We start from the raw sequence: 25192 nt of genomic DNA on the forward strand, positions 1-25192 counted from the left end.
TTTTAAATAAAATCAATTTGCATCTGTTTAAAGGTAAACTGATGAAATGGAGATCACTAGGCTGCCCATCTCCAACAGTTGAACTGAAAACTTTAATAGACTGGGGACATGCTGAGTCAAGGGTTTTGATCACAGAAATAAAACAAGGTAGAATTAAACACATTACCAATTAATATATTCATGTAAATTGTTAGTAAAATTATTCTCATGGACAAGTTTGACATATACTTTGTAATCATCATTTTTAAGGACTAATATTCACTGTTATGGAACAATATATTAATTCACAGATTTTATTGGACATCCATAGCCATGAAAGTACATTCTCAGAAATATATTGGTTCAATTAATCATTAGTTTTCCAATGAAATAACAATAACCCAACAAACCACTAAAGTGTTGCCCCACCCCTCATGAAATTATAATGATTTCATAGCTAGTAGATATTTGTAAAGTAAAATTCAGGAATAATATTTATAACTTTTTCTCTCACCTGAGCAGAAGGCTCAAGTGAGCTTTTCTTATCACATTTTGTCCGGTGTCCGTCTAGCTGTCTGTCTGTAAATTTTTTGCATTTTCGACTTCTCAAGAACCGCTGGGCCAATTTCAACCACACTTGCAACAAAGCATCCTTAGGTAAAGGGGATTCAAGTTTGGTCAAATGAAGGGCCACGCCTTCATTCAAGGGGAGATAATTGGGAATTAATGAAAATTTGGTGGCATGTTTTAAAAATCTTCTTCTCAAGAACCACTGTACCAGGAAAGATGAAATTTAAGGGGAATGAAACATTCCCAGGTAGCGTAGATTCGAATTTGTTCAAATCATGACTCCTGTGGGTAGGGCGGGCCCACTATGGCTGACAAAGTATTACATAGAAATATATAGGAATATTCTTTAAAAATCTTCTTCTCAAGAACAACAAAGCCATAATTAATCATATTTATATGGCAGCACCCTCAGGTAGTGTAGATTTAAGTTTGTTACATTACATCTATTTTTTGTTTCCAGATGAAGAAGCTGAGTCTTTAGAGCACATAACAGGTTTTCATTGTCCTGTGGAAAACTGCACAAAACAGTTCTCAACACAAAGAGCAGTTGATGATCATGTATTAATGGGCACCTGCTCATTTGCTACAAAAGAGAGGCTATGTGTAACAGAAAAGGCAAAATATATTTACGCAGAGAAGATTATGAAAATGTATCCGACAAACAAAGAACCAGGGCTCCTTCCTGTTACCAGTGTTAAGGATATAAAAGTCAGGTTACCGTCATTACCGTCAGGTTGGGCATTAAAAGAAACAAAAGGCAGAGTTGTTTTCACCAATCAGCAGAAAGAATTCATGAAGGAGAAGTTTAACATAGGGAAAACTACTGGAAACAAAGTTGATCCTTTTTGTGCTGCCGAAGAAATGAGATTGTCCGGAAAGTTCAAAAGGGCAGACTTCCTCTCTGGCCAACAGATTTCATCCTATTTTTCAAGGCTCGTTCAGCTTGACAAAAAAACATCTAAAGAAGACTACTGGGCTGCAGTTTGTGAGGAAAATCAAGATTTACTGAAATGCAAAATACAACAAGTTTTGAAATAACAAGTGATCAATATACCTTTATTTGTCACTCTCTGTCATATGGGTACACCCACTTATTATTTTTAGAATCGATAGGAAAAGAAAGTATAGTGCAGAAAAAATTACAAGTTCCTTAATTTGCAGACTTGCATAAAAAATAAATTTATGTACTGACAGATGTACTGAACTGAGCCTCACTCATGTTGATAAGGAGTATCTTTCCTACCAAAAAAGCTTGACAAATGTAATTTATCAAGAAGATCAGTTGAATTATTTTGTGTATTATAACGCTAGTGAGATCTCTGAAATTCCCCTACATTCATTTTTAGAGGTTTCCACAGACAGACACATTTTGCTGAAAAATGAATCTGACATGCTACTTCGACATTTTAACCAAGGAAAGACAAGTTGATGTGCTTTGATTTGAGGGGTTACTCACTTCTGAACGAGAAATCATAGGGACATAGCTATGAGAAGTAATGTTAACATTGTAGCCTATAGGAAAACAATTAGTGGACTGTACCCATATGCATTCTTTGATATCATGCATTGTCTTGCATATATCAGTGTTAAGCACAAGAATTAGTGTTCATTGATTCAATTCCTTATCATGACTACACTTGTAAGTCCCTGCAATTATTTGTGTCCTTTTAAGTTGACATTTACTATATGTACATATAGAACTATTAGTTGTTCAAAAAAATCTGAATTTCATGTTTTCACTTTGATATCAAAATTTTATGCAAGTCTGTATTGCATAGGTGTCTAAGAGACTAGAGTAATAATTGATGGAGATGATGTTAAAATTACATTTTTAGGAGCACATTCATTTTGGAAGTAGCTATATTAGTCAATAAAGTGCCCCGCCACAGCATGATACGCCCGTCAAAAAATTACAATTTTCTTGAACAGTTTAGGTGCAAGAAAATCACATCAACCTTGATTCTAAGATTTGATGATTTTAATGTAATTTTTGTATTTTATACTTCATTCAATATATTCTTACTCATAATACATACTTGCAGAGAAAAAAAATGTACATTGTAAATTCCCTTAAAGTATTCTTAACAAATTATTTCATAGTTTTTATTTTCAAACAAACTATAACAGTGTCAGCTTTTTTTCGTGTAAAGTTAAGATTTGAGCTAAAAATTTATGAAAAGTATTAATTACAATTTTTCTCTCTTAAATTGATATTTTCACTATCAAAACCTTCTGTTTATGTATCATTTTACATCTTTTTGTGACAACTTCAGTGAATGTGAGAAAAAGAAAAAAATAAATATAGGAAACATATAAAAATAACTAATGTATCCTTAGAAATTTAAGAAAAGCAGAGGAAATTCGGATTACCCAATATCCATTTTATTTAAATAATTTATTTCAATTTGGTAATATTATCTTATAGGCCCTGTATGGTAGTTTCTTTTTATGCATAAATAAAAAAATTCAATGTTTTAAAATACAAGTAGGGATCCCATGATTGGCAACAGAATTGTTTTGTTCTTAATGTCCGGGGAAAAGGTTATGACCTTGACCTGATATTACTTCTTATATAAAACAGTTTTATTTAATCTGACTGATACCATCACTTAGTGATATTGTCTTCTTCATTCTATGAAAATTTCATTCATTTTTAAATACAGAAAATGTGAGAAGAATCCTTCAATATGTAATAGTATAAAAACACCTAATTTTCTAGATTTCAGTCTATTTCTACTTTTTTTTGTCCTTGACCTTTGACCTTTTCACCTGAATTTTTTTTAAACATTAGCTTCAGATATTGTGTACCAATTATCAAGATTTGGTCTCAATCCATTGTAAAATTTTTATATTATTAGAGGGAAACCGATAGGTAATGCCTTTTGTCATTTTTTGTGATACATGAAAATTCATTACTTTGTAACCATGGTAACATGAAAACAAGATATGAAAACCAAATGAGTCAATGCAGTTGATAGTAGAACAGACTATGTACTTTAACACCATGCTATTCATTTTTACCTGCATGTCCGCAAAATTTTTTACCAAGCTTATCAAAAGTGCATTAAAACAGTTATTTTTGCCTTTAAAAAACAACCCCAAAATCTGGTTATTTTTTACTATGATGAAAAATTATTCAAACGCTGCAAATAATCATATGTATAATAAATATGATATATTTTGATATAAAAATTGAGTTATTATATTTTCTAGATCATATACAGGTTTTCTAGGGGTCTCAAGATTGGAATTTTTCATGAAAAATGACTGTTTTTAGGGCTCTAAAAAATGTATGCTGGTTGCCATGGTAACCATTGCCCATAGCAACCATTTTATTATGAATTTTTGTTTCATGCATGAATATAACAATGTGTGCCAAGTTTCATAAAAATCCAAGACCATGCGTGCCACACTCCCTATATAAGAGTTTAAATGATTACAGAGAATGGCTATTAATAAAGGATTTCTTCTGAGATTCAGAAGTTAACTATTCAATTTACTCTACTCTTGAGGTGATGTTTACTCTAGATGAAAAGTATATCTCAAGCTATATATTTTAAGAAGCACAAGTTACTTGTCTTCTATGAAATAAACAAAATTTAGTCTTCTTTACGTCTGTCGCATAATTCCTATACTTACCTCGATCAGGGCCGGAACTGTACGAGGGTCCTCATTGGTTTTTGACCCGATGCATTGGGTAAAGTTGGTCCATGTATTGTTGTTGAGTGGATTAACAAACCAAGAACCATCCTCATTACATTGTCTTGAAGCATTATCTGTGGTTATATTAATAAAAATAATTTTTTAAAAATGAAATTTTAATGCCATATAAAATTTGCTCTAAAATCTTGCATTGCGAAGTATCCTAAAATTTTAAGCATTTTAATTAATATTAGTTATTATAATAGGTATTAAGGTATAACTATTTTAATTATTAGAATTAATTATATTTATTTTGGAACATATCCAGCATTTTTTTATACTAGGAGTACCGAGGAATGATGGGCACCAATCGAACACTTTCTGTATACGTATACGTTATTCACTGCTGCCAGTTTGATTCGAACTCAAGACGTAAGGATCAACTCCTTACTTCTCGACTTTAGAGCAAAAACTCTAACCACTGAGCCACGCGGTATACAAGTACATGACTTACTGCTGGTGTCGATGTTCTTAATGTGACTGGGGCAGGGCTGGATCGCTAGATGACCAGCGGGGGTGGGGGGCCAACACATCACTGTGTCCCAGGCTCGTCTACAATGGATCCCTGTCAAAAATAGTTACAACAATATACTTATTAATCTACAATTATGTACAGGCTAAAAGGTGAAAAAAAATATACACGTACATGTACATTTACTTAGCCAGTATATTAATTCTGTATATTCTGTAAAAGTAATGAGCCGCAATCTCATCCTCTTAGTTTCTACGTAACAGTATAAAAATTGTCATAACTTCGTTTTAATATTTAAAAAAAAAAAGTTTTTCAATATAAAGATATTGCATTTGGTTTTTGTATAAAAACAGTTTCATTTGATATGAAGTATATTTATAATATACCGCATATTTGATTTTGTCCCACAAAATGCGTTGTTATCAAAGCTTTACCCTAATATATGTCAATTCGCCTCTTATTTTGTGAGAAACTGATGGTTGAGTCAAGTCGGAATTTACTTATCCGTCTGTACAATGTCGGTTCTTAGTCACTGTATTTCCTAGTTATCTCCCTTTTTTATGCATCAATGGAAGAGGAAGGTGGGTGATTGAAATTATCCAATCTAATTTTTGTATAATGAAATTGTCTATCGCTATATCAGATTTTTAAAGTTCCGTTCCAGTTGAAATAAGTAACATTGATTATTTTGTTGTCATTTATTTCTTTCGATGGCGAGTATTTCATTGGATTAAAACAGATTCTAAAGATGTAATTTGTCTACATGTACTTGTAAGACATGTTTCTTTGTTTAGAAGTATAATAATGCAATTTTTTTTTAAAATATGACGAGTAAAGATGAAGATAATGACATCTAATATGATACAATATAATAAAAGAAATTGAAATTTATTAATAACTTTTTTTTTTCTTGTTGTGACATAAAACTCGCTATCACATGTTATAACTTATATGATTTTACTTGATTTATGGACACGCATTATCCTCACGCTGTGAATAACTCGACATTCTGATCAGATTATTCTCCCTTTATAGAAAACTACAAAATAAACCTCCGTGTTTAAGACCGTCTTATCTACCAGTACAGAGTTATGGCCCCTCCCGATGTTCTCAATGTTTTATGTGTCCTCTTACTTTTTCTTGCATTTTCTTTCACTTTTTCAGTTACAGTATAACCTTCAAAGGAAATGTAATCTCTTTTATAACTTTATAGTTTTGATAAAATCTGATTTTGTAAAAGTTAGTTGCCCTAACATGACCCTTTATATACATTTAAAATAAATTCCTCCTACTGAACCAAAAGACTTCAATTCTGGAGGAAAAGTAGAAATGTGAATGGCTTCTAAGTACTATAGTCGGAGAGATAATTAAAACATATTTAGACAGACAGATGGACAGCTGTACAGCCTTACTGAAATAGCTTTCTTAGAAATCTTTCGTATAGGTCTCAGATTAGCTTAGTCGTGCTTGATCAGTGATGTAGCATCGTTTTTGGAAGTTGGGGGCCAGCCAGAAAAAAAGAATTACTTAGCTAAAAAAGGTGGCAAGCAAATAAAAAAAAGGGAACATTGCCCAAAGTCGAAAATCCTATTTCGTGGGGGGTGGGAGTGGGGGGTTAAAGGCCAACTTTTTTCAATGCCAACTTCTGTCAGTACTATTTTTTTTTTGGCATACAGCATTTCCCTCATATCACTTTACTGTCGTAAGGAATGGGGGGGGGGGGCAATCAGCTTTTCAATGAACATTTTCAATAGTAAAAGTAATATTGGGGGGAAAGTGTGGGGCGCCCCGCCCCCTGTTGCTATGACCTGTTGAAGTTACATTGGATAGAGTATTTTAAGATCCACAGAATGAGGTGAGCTCCTACATTTTTAGAAGATATATATACGTAAGATGTCATAAATAATTCCCATTGCATCTTCCTCATTCTTAATTATAGACAACGAGCTTAATAATTGGGTAAAATCTATACACTCTCATTTCTTTTATTGTAATTGTTAGCACAAAAATATTTTAAGTTGGCATTTCTACAAATAATGTACACGTTTTTTTTTTTCATATATATAATATATATATATGAAATAGTACAGGGCGAAAAGTTTCGAAAGTTTGGTGTCATTTTTTCTTCAGATTGATACCAACCTGAATTAAGGATTTCTATTTATAAGCAATGCTGAGAGAAAGTAAACACAGATTATTTATAATGGTGGAAAATTGTGTATAATCACAAACCCGTTCGTTTTTATGATGTCTAAATATTGACAGCTGATTTTAATTTAGCGGATCACTATAAACGTCGCTGCTGAAATCTGGTTTCGATCTGATAGGTGTATAAAAAGATGTTTAACCCCCTGTAAAACTCATCTTCATATAGACATAAGCATCATGTGCAAAAAATTCTCCCCCAAAACTAACAATACAGTCACTCACACACACTATAACTGTTGTAACATCTCAATGTAATCATTTCTTTTTAATGTATTCCTCTCTCTCTCTCTCTCTCTCTCTCTTTCTCTCTCTCTCTTTAGTGTGGAATGTTCATAACTATTGCAATTCAACAAAACTGAACATTTTTATGATACAGTTTTTAAGAAAAAATAAAAGTATATTTGCTACTCAAAATCTGACATTCTCTCTCTCTTTCTCTCTCTGCATTTTGTCTTAATGTGAAACTTTAAGCAAATTTTTAAATTATATAAAACTGAAACTTTAATTTAATAAAATTATATGCATCAACATAAATAATTTAAAAGGGAAATGCTGGTATTCTAGAAAAGACATTCCCAGTTCTAAAGAGATTACGATCTTATAACTCTAATTTAACAGATTTAATGTCTTTTCATGACATTTTTTTTAATGCAGCTCGTTGACTTTGGGGCATAATTGATTTTCTAAAACGATCCACGATTGTTCATGAAATAAATTAGATGTAATTATTTTGCAAAATATCCGACAGAAAGATATTTCCTGCAATACACAAATTAAGGGATTGAACGAGAAAAAGAACGCTTTTAATACATGTAGTTATATGCTTATTGATCTGAGGGATGTTTGATGTAAAAACATTATCAAAATATCTGTAGGGCGTTTCTTATAGCTTCAATAAGTATTGGGTGTATATATCGATATTGTATATGTATTGGGTGTATCTATCGATATTGTATATGTATTGGGCGTATATATCGATATTGTATACATGTATATGTATGGGGTTTATATATCGATATTGTATATGTATTGGACGTATATATCGATATTGTATATGTGTCATTTATCTATAGAGAGAGTAGAAATTCTTTTTTTTTTAAAGCTTTCTTCAACGTCTCTGGGGAAGAAGCTAGGAAGAGACAGGGTGGGATACCCTCCCCTAGGCTTGATATTTTATATGAATATATACTATTTTGGTTGGTTATGGTGCGTTCTGAAAGTCTTTTTACCAAATATTACACAAGTTTTAACAGCGTAACTCTAATAAGATCTTATGGATCAAGTTTCTACTTTTAAAAAGGGGGATGCGGTTACACCCTAGGATCCCCTTGAACGGCCTTGATACGACAAAAATGACGACTTAATGTTCCATTTTCCTTGTAAGACAGAGTTTTAACCCTGATATTGATATCGAGGCAGAATTGAAGCTTGACTTTTCAATGAACCCGATCTCATTTGTTAAGCTACCACAGTCTCGCTTTGTACATTGAAATTAAAGAATTCCGAATATCAAATAAGATTGTTTTTGAAACCCGTTACATCTGATTATTTTTTAAAGGTACGTTTCTTTTTCTTTTTGTATCGAAGATAATGGTACATTTTGCATGTAAATTATCCATTTAGATGCTTACTATGATAACATTCAAAGTTGATTTTGCATTAAAATAAGCCAGACAGGTATGATTGAGATGAATAATAGAATCCCTACTATTTATTTACAATACAACACTGTACAGCAGATATACATGTAACAAACTCATCCCAAGATCACAAACCATTTCACAAACAAAACCAAAAATTGTGCAGTTTTCGAAACACCAAAGTGCCCCCCACCTCTCCGTAAAGCAGCATATGGCGAAGATTTTATGTGTCCCAAAGGCGGATCAATTTCAATCCTCAAGGTCAAGATATCAAGAAATTGTTGTTCCAAATAGAAAGGTATTGTCACAATAAATGAAATTGTGAATTATAAATTTCCAAGCTGAAGCGATTTGGAAGTTATGGCCAAGGTTAAAGTTTTTAAAAAGTAGATCAAAGTCTAAAGTCAAGGTCACTGAGTCAAATTTTATGGTACTCTTGATACAGAAAACTCACTTGTGAACTATCGAACCCTTGTCATCTACTGTTGAAAAGTTAATGTAAAGTAGGTTGAACTCAAAAGTCTGAACATCAAAAGATCAACTTTGATAATTGTTATTAAGGGTCTTCTCATAAGGGGGACTTTGTGAAGAATGGAAGCCTGAAATGGCTTAAAAATTAAAGCCAGGGTTAAATTTTGAAACCTTCACCTGTTCGCAAGAAAACTGTGGATCCATCATAACAAAAACGATAGGAAGTGCATTGATTATAAACATGCCTAAAATGTAACACTGTTTACCTACAATTAACCTCAACTTTTGTCCCAATTTTACATACAATTTTAGCTTTTAGCGAATACACAATACAGCAACTGTCATTGGTGCGCGTTAAAGTATTCCTGCCCGTTCCGTCTATATGTTACGTAATAATCCATACTTACATTGTATATATTATAAAAGCCGTCTTATCCGCCGAGGGACCTACATGTATATTATTATAGCCGTCTTATCCGCCGGGGGACCTACATGTACAGCTTAATCTTAGTCAATTCCTCATATTACAGTTGTCACGTGTGAGTCAAGTTTTATCCTTACTTACAACTCAAGTTACGACTAACAAACACATTCAAACGATCACAGTGTATACATGTACCTCGAACTGTGATGAAATTTATGGCTAGGGTATAATGGTATCTTTGGGGTTCCAAAATTATAATGAAGTAAATAACACCAGCTGCATGGGACTGGATCTTCATGTGATTTTCCTTTTATAGAAATATTGAAAAACAGAAAAATATTATTTTACGAGAAACAAGTTGGGGGGGGGGGGGGGGGGCGGATTGCAATGTTCTGTTCTGTATATTTACCGAATTATAAGCTTTACAAGACAGTAATCTTTACTAGATTGTAAATTACTCTTTATTGCAAATTGTGCTATATTGTGAATTGAACTAGACTGTAAACTGGTAAACGGTACAAAATAGTAAACCGCGCTGTAAATTGTGTATTAAATACTGTAATATTGTAAATCTTATACCGTATAAGTGGAAATTTTAGCGAAGGCAAATTTAACGATTTCTCTTTAAAAAATGGGTATTTAATTTTTAGCGAGAAGTATATTTTTGCGATATTTTAAAGCTTACTTAAGAAGCCATTTATTACAGCTGAAACGCAATTAATTTTTAGCGATATTCAATTTTAGCAATCTTGGCACCCTCGCTAATAATGCCAAAATTTAAATTCTCGATAAAAATTTCTGCTTATTCGGTATTTTTACAGGATTGTAAATTGCACCAGATTGTAAATTGCATAAAATTGAAAATGAAACTTTTATTGTAACTAGATAGTAAATTAATAACCCTCTCTACACTGCACAATGAAGAGTACGTGTGTAATGAGTCGTGATAGAAGAAGAAAAATATAGTTTGCAGCATCATTCATAAAAATGCAGAGTTTAGACAGATATTTTATTCCCTAATGAAAAATTTCACTTAGCGGCAATGTACATAAATCGATTAATATTGGTAATCAATATAAACAAAACTTTATATTTACTTGTACATTATACCACATCGCCTACCGGGGGGAGGGGGGGGGGGGGTAGTTGGGTTTAAATTAAATTAAGTTAGTAAATTAAGTAGTTTTTTTTTCAAATAATCTTGTTCTCTATTCGTCCTAATCATATTTTTTTTTGTAATTAACTAAATAATCAGAAAACATTAATTCTCTATCATCCTTCCTAAATATTATTTTCCGATAATGTGGCGGCGTAGGGTCGATAAGGACGCACGTCCTATATGATGCACGTGTTTGTTATGACCCAATGACCACATAAAAGGTGACGAAATGGCGTGAGGATGACCATAAACAAAGACTAGCTGTCCGACTGCCCATTACAAGACGGGATAGTTATACGTTAATCGTAAATACACGGGAATACCAATGAGCTTATTTCCTATTACACGTATTATTTTATGATTAGATTTAATCAAACTTATCATGCATTGTAACCCTTAAAGTTCTCGATTTGCGTCTCACAGATGAATAGTTTAATGACAGTTTTTTTTTTCTCACGGGACTTTGTTTTAGAATAAAATCTTACAAAGCTTATACTCTATATACTTTACTTAAAGGCATGCATCTTTCAAAAAAGTTTCTACTCTCTAATAGAAAATTCATCTCAAGAAAAGAAAACATTTGTCGCACACTTAATCCTCTGTAGTCAATTAGAAATCGCAGTGACCGGATTTGATAAGCTGATACCAAAAGAATGAGGGGCACTTGATAAGGACAGAAAATATTTTATATCTGGTCCTTGTAATGTAGTATTTGTGTTTATCCTTTAAGTCAGATAACACCTTATTTATTCACATTGTTTACCTAGCCCTAATTTAATTATTGACTTAACACGCGCCGTGACATATTATGGCGATTAATGTTCCAACCTTTCAACACGTGCAAATGTCACGGTGTCCACTTGCCGTGACCAATGGCTAGTACTGGGATATACTGGTCAGCTTGTTGGCGTGTGTAAAGCCTAATTTGTAATCAAAAGTATATTAATTATATCCAATAAACCGAATTATCATGTACTTTCATAGGTTGTTGACGGGACCCCCCCCCCCTCTTTTCCACCAAATTGTCAAACCTGTTGAACGTTTCTCCACAAATTACATCATTACGCTAATTTATTTTGCATACCATACGAAAATTGGAATCAATGCAAAGTATCAATTTTTTATTTAAAAAAAAAGTCACACTAAACGTTTAGAAAAATCTTTTTGACTTAGGGACCTTGACCTTGAAATTTGGCCAACCTTTACCAAGAATTTCCAAAATTATTCTTAGTCATAGCTTTCGATTAGATGGTACGAAGGCTTTTTTTTTAATTTCATATGTGTATTCACTGTGTCAAGATCTTTAAAATGGGTAACAAAAAAATTGACCTCTGACCTTGAACTTACATGTAGAGTATGATTCACTTTTGAAAACTTTAAAATTGATTATAACTTTTGAACTCTTTGTATTAGGTGAGGGCTTTCATATTTCACAGATGTGTTCCTTGTCACAAGTCCTTCTTTTGGAAACCAACAGTTTTGACCCTTTGACCTTGACCCTGAAGTTTGACTTGCATTTGAAAATGTTCAACCTTTGCCATTCGATGCCATACGGAGGCAATCCATCTTGTATCTCAATATATGGACCGGAGGTGCATCAATTTTTCAAAACACATTTTTTTTTTTAATTTAGTTTTCTTCGCGGCGTTAACAATAGTTTAATCCAGTCCCGTTTCAACAAAATTAGAAAAAGAGGCTTACGATGGATTCCCTCCACACCCCTTAAAGCATGAATTACAGGAAATATATCACATTTCACATTAAAAATTCAAAGCACTTAAATGTGTTTTTAGTAAAACGCAAACAGAAGGGCAAAATTACAGACATATGTTTTAAATACATTAATGCCTCAATTTCAAAGGTGAATACAAACTGTGAAAATGGGGAGGAGGGGGGATCTTAGTTGTTGATGAATTCGGTACGTATCAACAAAATTTATCAGTTTAAGGTGAACGACCCACGGACCGTCATTAGGTTTGAGTTTTATCATGTTTTATCGCATTTCCCGCTCGTCACATGCAATTATTGTAATGCAATACGACTATTAAGATATAGTGCAATGTTAATGATAGCTGAATTGTATTTAGATATATCATGTATTCATTTAATTTTATTGATTAGTTAACATACCTATATCATAGATTTGTTCATGCAATAGTTTTCTATTTCTTTCTTAAAATTTTATAAATATTTTTAAGAGAAAAACTTAATATGCATGAAATTTAGAATTTCACGGTAATGCATATATATTTTTTAATTATGACAATTAATATTAATAAAAAGTAATGTATAGTCTTATTGAGATGAAAAAATCGTCCTATTTCAAACAAAGTAAACATCTATGGAAAGGCTTGGGAGCGGAGATTTATAAACATATATACACAATATTGATAGGACCTGTAAATAAAAAGATAAAAAATACCCACAATAAGATAAACATCGACAAGTCGTTAAAAACACATCAGAAAAACGGCATGTACCGTTATCGGCAATACCTCCTCATCAATCATAGCGTTAAGTTAGTCAAGTCTTTCTCTCTTTCTCTCTCTCTCTCTGAAAAAATGCAATCTCTCTCTCTCTCTCTCTCTCTCTCTCTCTCTCTCTCCGACCCGCTCTTTCTTTCAATCTCTTGTTCTCACTCTTTGTACTTTTCTCTCTATCTATAACATCAACAAAATTACTCTCTCTCTCCGACCCGCTCTTTCTCTTAATTTCTTGTTCTCTCTCTCTTTCTCTGTAATTCTCTCTTTCCCTGACATCAACAAAATTTCTCTCTCTCTCTCTCTCCGACCCATTTTTCTCTCTCTCTCGCTTTCAATCTATTTCGGGTCCTTTCTTTTTCTAACTCGAGCTCCCTCTATCTCTTACTCCCTGAACCTTTTTCTTACTCCTTTTCTCTCCCTCTGTCTCTGTATAGATCTCTATTACTATCTCCCTTTCTATTTGGCACTCTCTCTCCCCGACCCGCTCTCTCTCTCTCTCTCTCTCTCTCTCTCTCTTATACAGAGAGTAACTAAACCACTCACCGACATGTAGGCTCTGGTTGTGTTTTTCGGCTGCGATCAGTCCTATACATTCCAGCTCTTTCCTCGTCAGGGCCTCCTGTTGGTCCTCGCTATGGAATAAGGTTCCCACCTCCTGGAAAAATTTAGAGTTTGAAAGATTTCTCATTGTTTCCAGGAGCATTTACGACAGGGATTTCACTGACAGGTATTCTGAACTCTGCCAAAGAGTATTTCCACTCGATATAGTAATTAGTGAAACAGAACAAAAGTCGTATACTTAGATACTTCAGATGTTCAAGTGTTTCTGCACAACACGCGTCACAAATATATTCTACTTTGGAAGAAAGCATGCATATTCTTTCAGAGAATTGCCGGCACTCATATTTTTTCTATTTTTGATGATTATAAGAACCTGGATAATTAATAGGAGAAAAAACACCAGATCTGTTGTATCTGTGTCAACCACTTATTAACAATAGGAACGATTTACTTCTACGACGAGAAAGCACTTGACGAAAATCCTTGTAATTCCCCCATCAACTGCAACAATAAACACGAGGCAAAAAGCGATATCCCCTAAATAAAATTTTCTTCTTCTTTAATTTCCATTAAACGTATACCAAAGTTAAAAAAAATAAAGAGAATTTAAAAATCAAGATTTAAACCAAACAAACATGACAATATTTCCTCTTCAGAAAATCAACGGTTCCACACAAAAACGTTAAAGCTACGAGATATATTTGAATGAAATAAATCCACAACACAGGGCGTAAGTGCGCAGCAATATTGTCGACCGATTCACGCATACTACAGTGTACAAGAAAAACCCACAGTATTAACTGTTCATGTGTCATATAATCGTAAGACGTGGCTTTATATCAAATCACAGCAAAACCTAAACAAAGATAATTCGGTCTACATATACTGTATTTTACACTATATGAACACCTTATGGCGAATGTATATCACTCCTTTTTTATTTTTAAAAATTTAATACTTTAAAAATAAGGGTTTCCCCCTTTTTTTCACGTTACCTCTTTTATAAATCAAGACAGTCCTTTATATTTTCAAGGATGAAAATTAGCATTATACTGAAAATTATATCATCAACACATTAAACTCTCTATATCAAATGTTTATTTATTTAACACGTATTTTGACTTTTGACTATTACATAACACGAACCTTGATAATATTTCTTTACCTCTAAGTTTATTTTTTTATTGGTTTAAATAGAATTGAGTTACAAATTCTATATCTGCTCTCTCTCTCTCTCTCTCTCTCTCTCTCTCTCTCTCTCTCTCTCTGACGTCACACGCCTGATGAAGTTTATGATAAAATATTGTCCTGATCCCTGGTCCGTTAACTTCCTGTCAGCTATAAATGATTAATCCCTCTCTCATTAGCTGACCACTTCTCTAGACAATAAGACACTGAAACAGCCATTAATATCACGGGGTCTTAAAAACACTAGGGAGGCGGATCTAGAAATGTTAAGATTATAAATTATTGTGTCACCTAAATAAAGTTCCGGGTTACTGCAATGGGTTCTTTTTAATATGTAAAGATAAAACGGACACGATTCGATAATCTCCTTCAAAGGAGAATTGGAGGAGGTGCATCGTAGTTCTAAATTATAAAACATTCTTGTCTTCCAGCACAATGGGAGCTATAAACAGGTTGGGGGGAAACGTAAATTCCGCTATAATAGTGGTATTTCACTATTATAGTGAAATTACGCTATATTTCCCGCCGTGGATACCCTCAATTTCATCTGATTCCATGCAAGGCGTTTGAACCGCATGTCATGGTGGGTATTAAAATGAACAAAAACTGTCATGCTTGCATGTTTTGAATTTTAATAAATTTTCTACCGTTGCTTTTAATAATGCGAGCACTCTTTTTTTAACGGAAGTTGCATTTTTAACATAGCAACCGATGATTGCTGGGATAGTTAAGCCTGTTTGAATCTCACTTATTGTTCATTAATGTGCACAAATTAATGCTTGTAACAATTGTCAACTTTAACTGAAAAGGGTTTATGAAATTAAACAAGAAAAAGATTATTTCTGTCTGCATGGTTACGGGTATGGAGGCTCGTTATGGTAAACGGAAAGAACCATTATTATCGGCCGCTACTGCGGCCGATCTTTTTGTGCATGGTTGTGTTAGACAGTGAACATAGGAAATGAGAAGTTATTTTGTAATAGTTTATTATTATAATTCTTCACTGATAACATGTAGAAAATCAAAAGTAAATTTTTTTTAAATGCTTAATAAACAAATTTAAAATATTATTGTTATAACTTTTCAATTTCATTGTCATTTTTCATCAAGATATTTGATAATTTTTGACTAGATAAAAAGAGATTACAAAAAGTACTATATAGATATAAAAGAAAAATAAATGACGAGGTAAATAAAGTGCATGGTTAATTAAAAAAATCAAAAAACTATTCAACTCGTAAAAACTGTTTTGAATAGTTACAGCGGCGAATGCTGCGAATAATACATGTACAAGGATAATTTCGTTTCCACATTTTGCACAGCGCTTTGCAGCATAGCCTATTCAGCAGAAACCATAGGAATTATCACGTGATCAAGATCCAGGGTGCACGTGGTTCGGTCATTTTTATTTCAGACTGTCTTCAAAGCAATATAAATATAAATATGAAAAAAAAAATAAGTAAGTACATAGATATTTTAGTGCATTTGCTCATCAGATGGATTCATCGATGTAATAAAGCCCATAGGAGTCTGAAGCAAATTGAAAGGATGAAAGGAGGGGGGGGGGGGGGGGCTAAACCAACCAAAAAAGTAAACCCCAATTTTCAATACATTGAAAATGTCTATATTTGAAAAAAAAACAGTGGGGTGCAAAGACCCCCTAGCCCCTCCCCCCGGTTCTGACGCCTATGAAGTCAAAGATAAAAGAATTGATTGAAAATGAAAATATACGCTTCTCAAGATTCAGTTTTGAATATCTTGTACTTCCATTGCATAAATATGCTTTCAAAATTGTGAAAGTACTTTTTCAAATGCTAAATTGTTTGCGGCCGATTTGAAGCTTTACGTCAATTTTAATTGTGGAAAATATGAATTGAGTCAAAGATATTTTAGACACTTCTTATGCTGAATATTGAGCAGTGGCGATTGGTTTTTTGAAGTTTCCCTGTGGTTCAAACAATAATACAATGGCATTAACCTAAAACTCTTAAAAATTAATACCTTTAGTGCACAGTGATTTTTTGCTTACATTTCACATCAATATAATTAGATATAAATATTTTTGAAATATCAAGAAAAACACCTTTAGCTATTTCTCTCAGAATTTAAAGTTAAATCATTCTTGCCTAAGTGCATAACCATAAAGTGTTAAATATGATACATTTGTGCGGAGTTAAATCATAATTATTTAAACATGTGTTAAAATAAGGTTACAGGCACTCTTGTCAAATATTCCCAACACCAAAATAAATTGAGTCTTTTTTTCTGAAATAAACAATTAATCAGCCAAAATTAAAAATTAGATATATTTTCTATGATCGTTTATGTAAGTAATTTTTTGGATTATTTATTATAATTTGATTTTGTTAAGAGGATAGAAATCGAGTTTGTCAATATACTTTTTTTTATGTTTGCCATGATGTGTTTTTCCGTTTACCATAACGAGCCTCCATACCCGTAACCATGTAGACAGAAATAATCTTTTTCTTGTTTAATTTCATAAACCCTTTTCAGTGCAAGTTGACAATTGCAACAAGCATCAATTTGTGCACATTAATGAACAACTAGTGCTAATTGTAACGGGGACCGTTACAGATGTTCCCCAAACGCTCCCCAACTCCTTTTTGGTGCCATATTCCCTGTAAGCTTCATTAAATAAGACAAACTCTGTGCATTTTGACTTTAACAACGTTTTCTCAGAAGGATACCAATAATATTCTGATTTTAGCATTGCACCCGTGCGCATGTGAATGCATGTCCGTTATGATCATATCATCTTGTCTACACTATCTACATATTTTAATATACAATATATTAAAGCATTCAGTCCAAAAGTTTGAAAAATAACTCTTTCAAGTGTATTTTTCATTTCACTCGTTCCAAATGCATGCACGTGCGTGCACGTGCATGATGACCATACCTTCTTGTAGGAGTCCCTTACATCTATCTATATTCTAAATCCCATCCTGTTTGGTTGAAAAACAAGGGAGTTATAGCCATTTCAAGTTTAAGCCAATCAGATTGCAGCACAGGTGCATGCGCGTGATTTCATGATTTTTTTTCTATATCATATTGTAGGATGTCCTAATGCATGACAATGTTTTAAATTTCAAAGCATTTCGTCAAAAAACAAAGTAGATTTAGCCATTTAAAGTTTCAGCCAATCAGATTTCAGGACGCGGTCATGCGCATGCTTTCATGAAAATTCTTATATATCATGCTGTAGATCTTCATAATGTAGGTCTATGTTCGAAATTTCAAAGGATTATGCCAAGAAACAAGAAAGATATAGAGACTTTAGTTTTAGCCAATCGGAGCAAAGCGCACGTGCATGCGCGTGCGATCTTGCTATTTTGACCATGTCATCTTGTGCATACTACTTATATATACTTATAAAATGAGTTTCAAAGCATTTCATCGATAATTTTAATAGTTACGTCTGTATCAATTATATTGTACATTTCTCGTGTTGCACGTGCGAGCTCTTGCAAGCACATGTGAATGCACATGCTTTCATGAAAAATCTTATATTACAGGCTGTAGATCTCCCAAATGTATGACTATGTTCAAAATTTCAAATGATTTTATCAATAAACAAAAAAGATATTGAGACTTTAGTTTCAGCCAATCAGAGCGAAGCACACGTGCATGCGCGTGCGATCTTTCTATTTTGACCATGTCATCTTGTGCATATTACTAATATATCCTTACATTATAAGTTTCAAAACATTTCGTCACAAAATAGAGAAGTTACGGTTATATCCATTAAATATATTGGTCATTTTAAGTTTTGCACGTGCGCGCTCTTGCAAGCACGTGCGCGCAAAATGACCTTGATTCCGCAAATCTACATAACATGCCTACTTACCCTAAAAAGGTTTCACCTAAGTCGGATGTGTAGTTTACAAGATCACTCGCGGACAAAATTTTCCCAAGAAGAAAAATAATAATAAGAATAATAATAATAAGAAACAGAGTAAAAACAATATGTTCCCCAACTTCGTTTGGGGAACATAATAAGTGAGATTCAAACAGGCTTAAATATCCCCGAAATCATCGGTTGCTATGTTAAAAATGCAACTTCCGTTAAAAAAAGAGTGCTCGCATTATTAAACGCAACGGTAGAAAATTTATTAAAATTCAAAACATGCAAGCATGACAGTTTTTGTTCATTTTAATACCCACCATGACATGCGGTTCAAACGCCTTGCATGGTATCGGATGAAATTGAGGGTATCCACGTCAGGAAATATAGCGTAATTTCACTATAATAGTGAAATACCACTATTATAGCGGAATTTACGTTTCCCCCCAACCTGATAAAGCCTTCTTTCCAACACAATAAATTAATCAAACAAGACTTTACTTGAAAAAAAAAAATTGTCTACTTTTTAAATCTAAAAAAAAATAGAAAAATTAATATATTGGTGCGTTACAAAAGTGCAATTAATAAGTAGCTCTGTGAACATCCATATTAACAAGAAAATGGTATTACACATGAATTGATATAACAGCATTACTGTGGCTTGTATGCTGGCATGTTATGTCGAGCGTTCACTAATCAAGCATGCTGTAACATACTGAATATGTAGATGTATATGTGTTCTAGAACAGAATCACTCTATTATTAATTCATTTTTTGATTTCTAAAATGTAAAGCCTCTTGTCTGAATAAATAAAAAAAATTTTGTCTGAATAAATAAAAAGATTTTGCACCTCAAAAAATTTTCCCATTTCGGAATGTATTGTTAAAATTTGTTTTTTAAATGCCATCGCCTGAAATTTATTAAACTTGATACTTTTTTGTATGAGAAGACGCTAATTTCAAAGTATTTATTACGACTTAATAAATAATAACGGAATAGTATGATAAATTGACAAAAATGGTATGTGACATCTCTTGTTGTTCGTCGTTCACAATTCTAGTCGATGATCGGTCAAACAGCGGGGTTTGTTTACAACTCTGTTACCATGGTTATCGTGTTACACATTCCTGTAATCAACCCATGAACTAAACGTGAACTTAGCATCAGAGGGGAAAAATGGAAATATTTTATATAGAATTGAAATCTAGTCACTAAAAAAAATTCTAATATTGAAGTAGAACTCTTTACTTAGCAATGTATTCCCTCCATGAAAATACGAGTATATAATTTATATTTGATTGTCAAGGACTTTTTGGAAGTTGATATTGCCCCAAATAAAAATATATGGCTGTGCCCCCCTCCTCCCAAAAAAAAAAAACGGACACTGAGTCTGAATTATAACCTACTGAAAATTAAGAAAAAATTAAAAAAAATATCTCTCCTTGCCCACCCTCTTACATGAAGTTTCATTTCATGTCAGCTACATTAAATGTTGACCAAAACTGCCTTAATGATTATATTTAATTTTACAATTGAACATATATTTTTTTTTAACTAATGAAAGAACAAGATGTGTTTGTGAAACACTATGCGCCCGGCGGCAACAAATTAATAAAAATATATTTTTTGCATAAAGGTCACAGTGAAGGTCACAAGGTCATTGATCTTAATGTCATTTAAGAGATTTTAATTAGTAAAGTATGCATACCAAATATGAAGTCTCTATCTTTCATGGTTCAAAAGTTATGGTGAAGGTTCAAAAAAGCTATTTTTAGCATATAAGACACATTCAAGGTCACAAGGTCATTGCTCTTGGTGTCATTAAAAAGATCTTGATTACTGAAGTATGCATACGAAATTTGAAGTCTCTATCTTCCATGGTTCAAAAGTTATGGTGAAGGTTCAAAAAAGCTATTTTTAGCATATGACACAGTCAAGGTCACAAGGTCATTAACGTTGGTGTCATGTGAAAGGGCTTCATTAGTGGAGAATGCATGCTAAATATTAAGTCTCTATCTTTTAAAAGTTATGGCAAAGGTTAAAGTTTGCAATAAAACCTCTATTTTTAGCATATAGGTAACAGTCAAGGTCACGAGGTCATTGACCTTGGTGTCAATTGAAAGAGCTTCATTAGTGGAGTAGGCACACCAAATATGAAGTCTCTATCATTCATGGTTCAAAAGTTATTGCGAAAGTTAAAGTTTGCTGACAAACAGTTAAACAGAGAGACATACAGACAGACAGGACAAAAACAATATACGCCTCGGATCTTTCGATGCGGGCGCATAAAAATTTAAATTCCAGAATCTTTTTTTAATTCTAACAATTGGCACCATGACGTTTTTCTTAGAGATCTAGTTCGAAATAAGAGAACTTAAAAATACTAATAGTGAAGAATTTTCTTCTGTGTAGAACGTCGAACCACGTTGATGGAGCCCCTGATATCTCCTATCTCCTGTTTAGGGCAGTGTCCTCCATTAAAAAAATTGTCAGGGTTAAAATGTCGACGCACTCTATACGCTCTTAAAAACTAACTTTTTTATTTAAGAGAAAGTGCCAAGAAAATTCATTTCAAGAGAGCTAGAACCCCATTGCTTCAAATACATTTAAACAATCTTTCAGATTAAACGTCATATATTGTCTTATATACATGTTTTTATTGCAAAATTATTCTTTTGTGTTTGGAGATAAAAATAACCCATAAAAACCCATTTATCGACGTTTTAGTCACAGTTGTTGGTTTTGTCGTGAGATAATGTACGTTCAATGGAGTCACTAATCACCAATTTTCATGCTTTAATAGTTATAGAAATTCAAAGACAGAAAGGAATAAATCAAATTCAGCATTAAGGGGTAGTGCCCCTCACAAAACAACCACTTCATCAATTCGATATCGTTAAATTCCTTTCAAAAATCGATATTGTTTTAACGATTTCGAGGCAACATAGTTTGTATTCTTACGTCTCCGAATTGTCTATATTGTAATATTGACAATGTTGATATATTATATAGTAGAAACATCGTCTGTATTGATATTATTTCAATGTCTACATGGTCCACATTGTCGATATCTCAATATAAATAATGTTGAAATTATATACATTCTCTGCATCGTTTTTATGTCACGTGGTTGACATTGTCGATATCGTAGTGACTAACATTGCGATGTCAGCAGGTTAAACGATGTTAACAGACTAAAACAGCCCAATCTTGACACAATAGCAACACGATGGTATCGAAAACTTGTATCGCGATATCGACAGATTACACGGTAAGACAATACAATATAAGAAGTCGACCCGATGTCCGACATTGCGATGTCGACGATGTAACTCATAACAATATTGATACGATGACGATCTGATGTAGAAAAATTAACATTGTTTTGACGACCGTCCAATCATAGAGCTTGCTCTGTATACTGACTAATCTTCCGTGACGGTTGTTTTGTTTGTTTGTCGTTCAACGTCCCTCTCGAGAATTTTGCACTCATATGGAGATGCCACCACTTGCCGTTGGAGGGCTTTAAATTTTGTTCTATACTCGGTACTACGGCAATTGAGCAGTGATGAATCTTTTTCGTGCCAGAACCTATTGCGACACGGGACCTCGATTTACACGGTCTCATCCGAAGTTCAGATGGAGAGTGATTCCATTGTTAAATGAATTATTAAAGTAAGACTGTGCAAAATCAGTTTAAAATTTATAATTATAAATTTTTAACCATAATGTTGAAAGAAATCTTTCAGATGCTTTATCATTCTCAATTTCGTAATCATACGTGAGAACGTGTTTACTGCCCTTGTAAATTTTAAATCTTGTCAAAAATAAACCGCCCAAAATATTATTCAAAAAATAAATAAATAATAAAGCATGAAATGAGCTCATTTAACGTAGGTTACTTCAGCTAAGGTTCTGGTGATATAAAACAGAACGTTTTTAAAAGTAAATTTATGTCGGGCACGTAATTTCTCGATTACAAGGCATTCGCCACCCAAAGCAATTATATTATTGAGAGAAGATTGCATAAATTTTCATTTCACCTTTTTGCTATCAGAATTCACATGTTTCTTATAGGATATATAATAAGGAAATGCTGCATGATGATCGTGTGCTTACACGATAACCTATACCCTGGCACGAAAATGGTTTCGTGGCATTAACGCCATGAATAAATTCAAATAACAGGTATGGGAGATTAATATCTGACGTAACTCCTCAAAATGAACAAGAGGCCAAAGGCCCATATTACACACCCTATATATTTTTAACCCCGGCCTTACTGCTAAAACATGACCAATAAACATTTAACATACACTACCATAGGATGCTTCCATAAACATATATATGGTTAATCATACTTAAATTTGCAATTTTTTAAAAGAAAGCTATATTATACATTTTCCTATGAATTATCTATATTTATTGTAGCCTCATCTTAATCCTAGTTTTCAAGATTTCAGCAAACCTGAATCTACACCTTCGTAGAATGCTTCTGCATAACTAAATGAAATATTTAACGTAAATCATAACGTCAATGGCTTTGCTGTTCTTGAGAAGAGGAGTATCAAACCTTTTCATATATTTCCCTAAAAACGTTTCATATATACAAGAATTCAAGAAAGTACTAAAAATTCATATCAGTATATAAAGCAGGTATAACTGGAATTACTTTTAGTTTTCAATGTAGGAAATATAGGTTAATTATAAACATTTTAGGCAAAAATTGTAATCTATATACATGTATGTATGGGGCTGTGAAGTAAATACATGTATATTATGAATGATAAAGCTACCTGCTTTAACATTTGTTTATTGTTTGGGAATTTTTTTTAAGCGATAATTAGAAAAATACAATTATATTTTCAGCATTTCGAATGAGGCCTGATTTCGGTCAAACAAACTTGAATCTAGGCTACTAGATGATAGATACTAATCATGACTGTGTCGTCCGTAAATTTTTTTTTTCATATGTATTTTCCTATAAAAAAGTTACTCCCTATTGTAACCCCTTCCTACTCCTTGGGGCCATAGTTTGAACATTTTTGTATCTACACAACTTCAGAAAGCTTTAATATAAGGGACATCTCTTTCTGATCTAAAATTTTATTGATTCTCTCCCCTTGGAAGGTGAAATGACCCTTCTTTTGAACATTTTTTTTCCATTCATCGAATTACGCTACGTCACTGTAGCTTAGTCAGTAGAGTGCTTGCTCCGTGTTGGCCGTTTTTGGAAGGTCATGAATCTCGAACGCGACTGTCCTCAGTCGATAAGAAATGGCTAGCACCTGTTCCATCGCCATGCGCTAGGGATCTTGATGTGAAAGTTACGGCTCCCTCGGAGGAGACTTAAAAATCCCCGTAACACGGTAGACGTTGACATGATAAAGATCCCTGACTGCTGAATGCCCAAGTGCCTAGTTAAAGGTCAAAATAAAGCCCTTCATCGGTATATGGTGACGCCTTTATATGAGTGAAGTATTCTCGAATGGGAAGTAAAACAACATACAATCAATCAATCGAAGTACTCTTTGTGACAACTTTGCTTAAAATTGACAAGTAGTGCAAAAGAACAAGCTAACTAAAGTTAAAAAATGTGATCGAAAAGATTACAGAAGGATAAACAGACAGATAGACAGACGGATTCTGGGTAATGGGTAATGGGTGAACTTGAGCTGTCAGCTCAGTGGAGTAAAAGGAGATAACCAACAGAGATCGATGTTAAACATTCAATTAACAGTGCAAAATGGTAATAGTGAAAATGACTTCAGGGGTAGAATCAGTCGCCACAAAAAAAAATTATAAAAATAAAAATAAATAAAATAAAATAAATAATTTTAAGAGAAAGATTTTAAAAATGATAAAATGAAAACAAGCAGAAGGCAAACAATACAAACTAAAAAGGTGAACAAGAAACCGTAAGAAAACAAGAAACATATTCAACATTTTTCTCTTTCTGTATTGTGAGGCTGCCTTAGCCTCTAGCACACAACATATGTGTTACATGAGATTAGCCCCGCGCCCTCGGGTGTGAAGGTCTGTTCAATTCCCCAATCAAACGCTAATCCCCTCTGTTTCATTCAAGCATAAATCAATTATAATCCTGAAAGCCAGAGTAATAAACATCTAAAATGTCGATACATGGACGGCTCGTCATGTTAACCGAGAGGTGAATTACAAATGTGTACATGTAATTAAGTCAACAATACGTCAATAAAGTCCATCTTAATTCAAAATCTTATACATTAATAATGATTATTTTTTTTTATGCACCAAATTCGTCGTTTATGGATTTTGTCACCTTTCAAGGATATATATTTGACACATGTGGGTTTATTATTTTCAAATGTGTAACTTAAACTATCTGAAATTGAGAAAAAACATGCAATTTTCCATTAAACGTAAAAAAAAACATGTTCAGCATTTTAACTAGCAATTGATAGCTGTTAGAATTAAATTAAACACAAGG

General features: G+C 33.1%; 2 protein-coding genes across 5 annotated transcripts in view; one reads left to right on the forward strand and one right to left on the reverse strand.

Moving 5' to 3' along the window:
* Window positions 1-25192, reverse strand: part of LOC134258953 (secretin receptor-like) — a 74974-nt gene that overhangs the window by 25253 nt on the left and 24529 nt on the right. For 2 of the 4 annotated variants that reach the window (XM_062741544.1, XM_062741543.1), the window contains exons 3-5: window positions 13652-13763; window positions 4706-4816; window positions 4189-4325 (exon numbers count right to left, since the gene is read on the reverse strand). In XM_062741544.1, coding sequence (XP_062597528.1) covers window positions 4189-4325; window positions 4706-4816; window positions 13652-13763 — 360 coding nt within the window. Of the gene's footprint in view, window positions 1-4188; window positions 4326-4705; window positions 4817-13651; window positions 14479-25192 lie in introns of those variants that run through there. The other 2 variants (XM_062741545.1, XM_062741546.1) reach the window with 2 other exon arrangements.
* Window positions 37-2667, forward strand: LOC134258948 (uncharacterized). The gene is made up of 2 exons (XM_062741538.1): window positions 37-147; window positions 1010-2667. The coding sequence occupies exons 1-2, from the start codon at window positions 42-44 to the stop codon at window positions 1585-1587; spliced, it is 684 nt and encodes a 227-aa protein (XP_062597522.1). The 5' UTR covers window positions 37-41; the 3' UTR covers window positions 1588-2667.

Source organism: Saccostrea cucullata, unplaced genomic scaffold (assembly GCF_032062105.1).
Source record: "Saccostrea cucullata isolate Sc308-1 unplaced genomic scaffold, CSIRO_AGI_Scuc_v1 ctg2997, whole genome shotgun sequence".
In the NCBI taxonomy this organism is placed as follows: Eukaryota; Metazoa; Mollusca; class Bivalvia; order Ostreida; family Ostreidae; genus Saccostrea; species Saccostrea cuccullata.

Coding starts and splice junctions, on each gene's coding strand:
- LOC134258948 (XM_062741538.1), top strand. CDS start 42: ATGAAATGGAGATCACTAGGCTGCCCATCTCCAACAGTTGAACTGAAA. Junction 148..1,009: donor GATCACAGAAATAAAACAAG/GTAGAATTAAAC, acceptor TTTTGTTTCCAG/ATGAAGAAGCTGAGTCTTTA.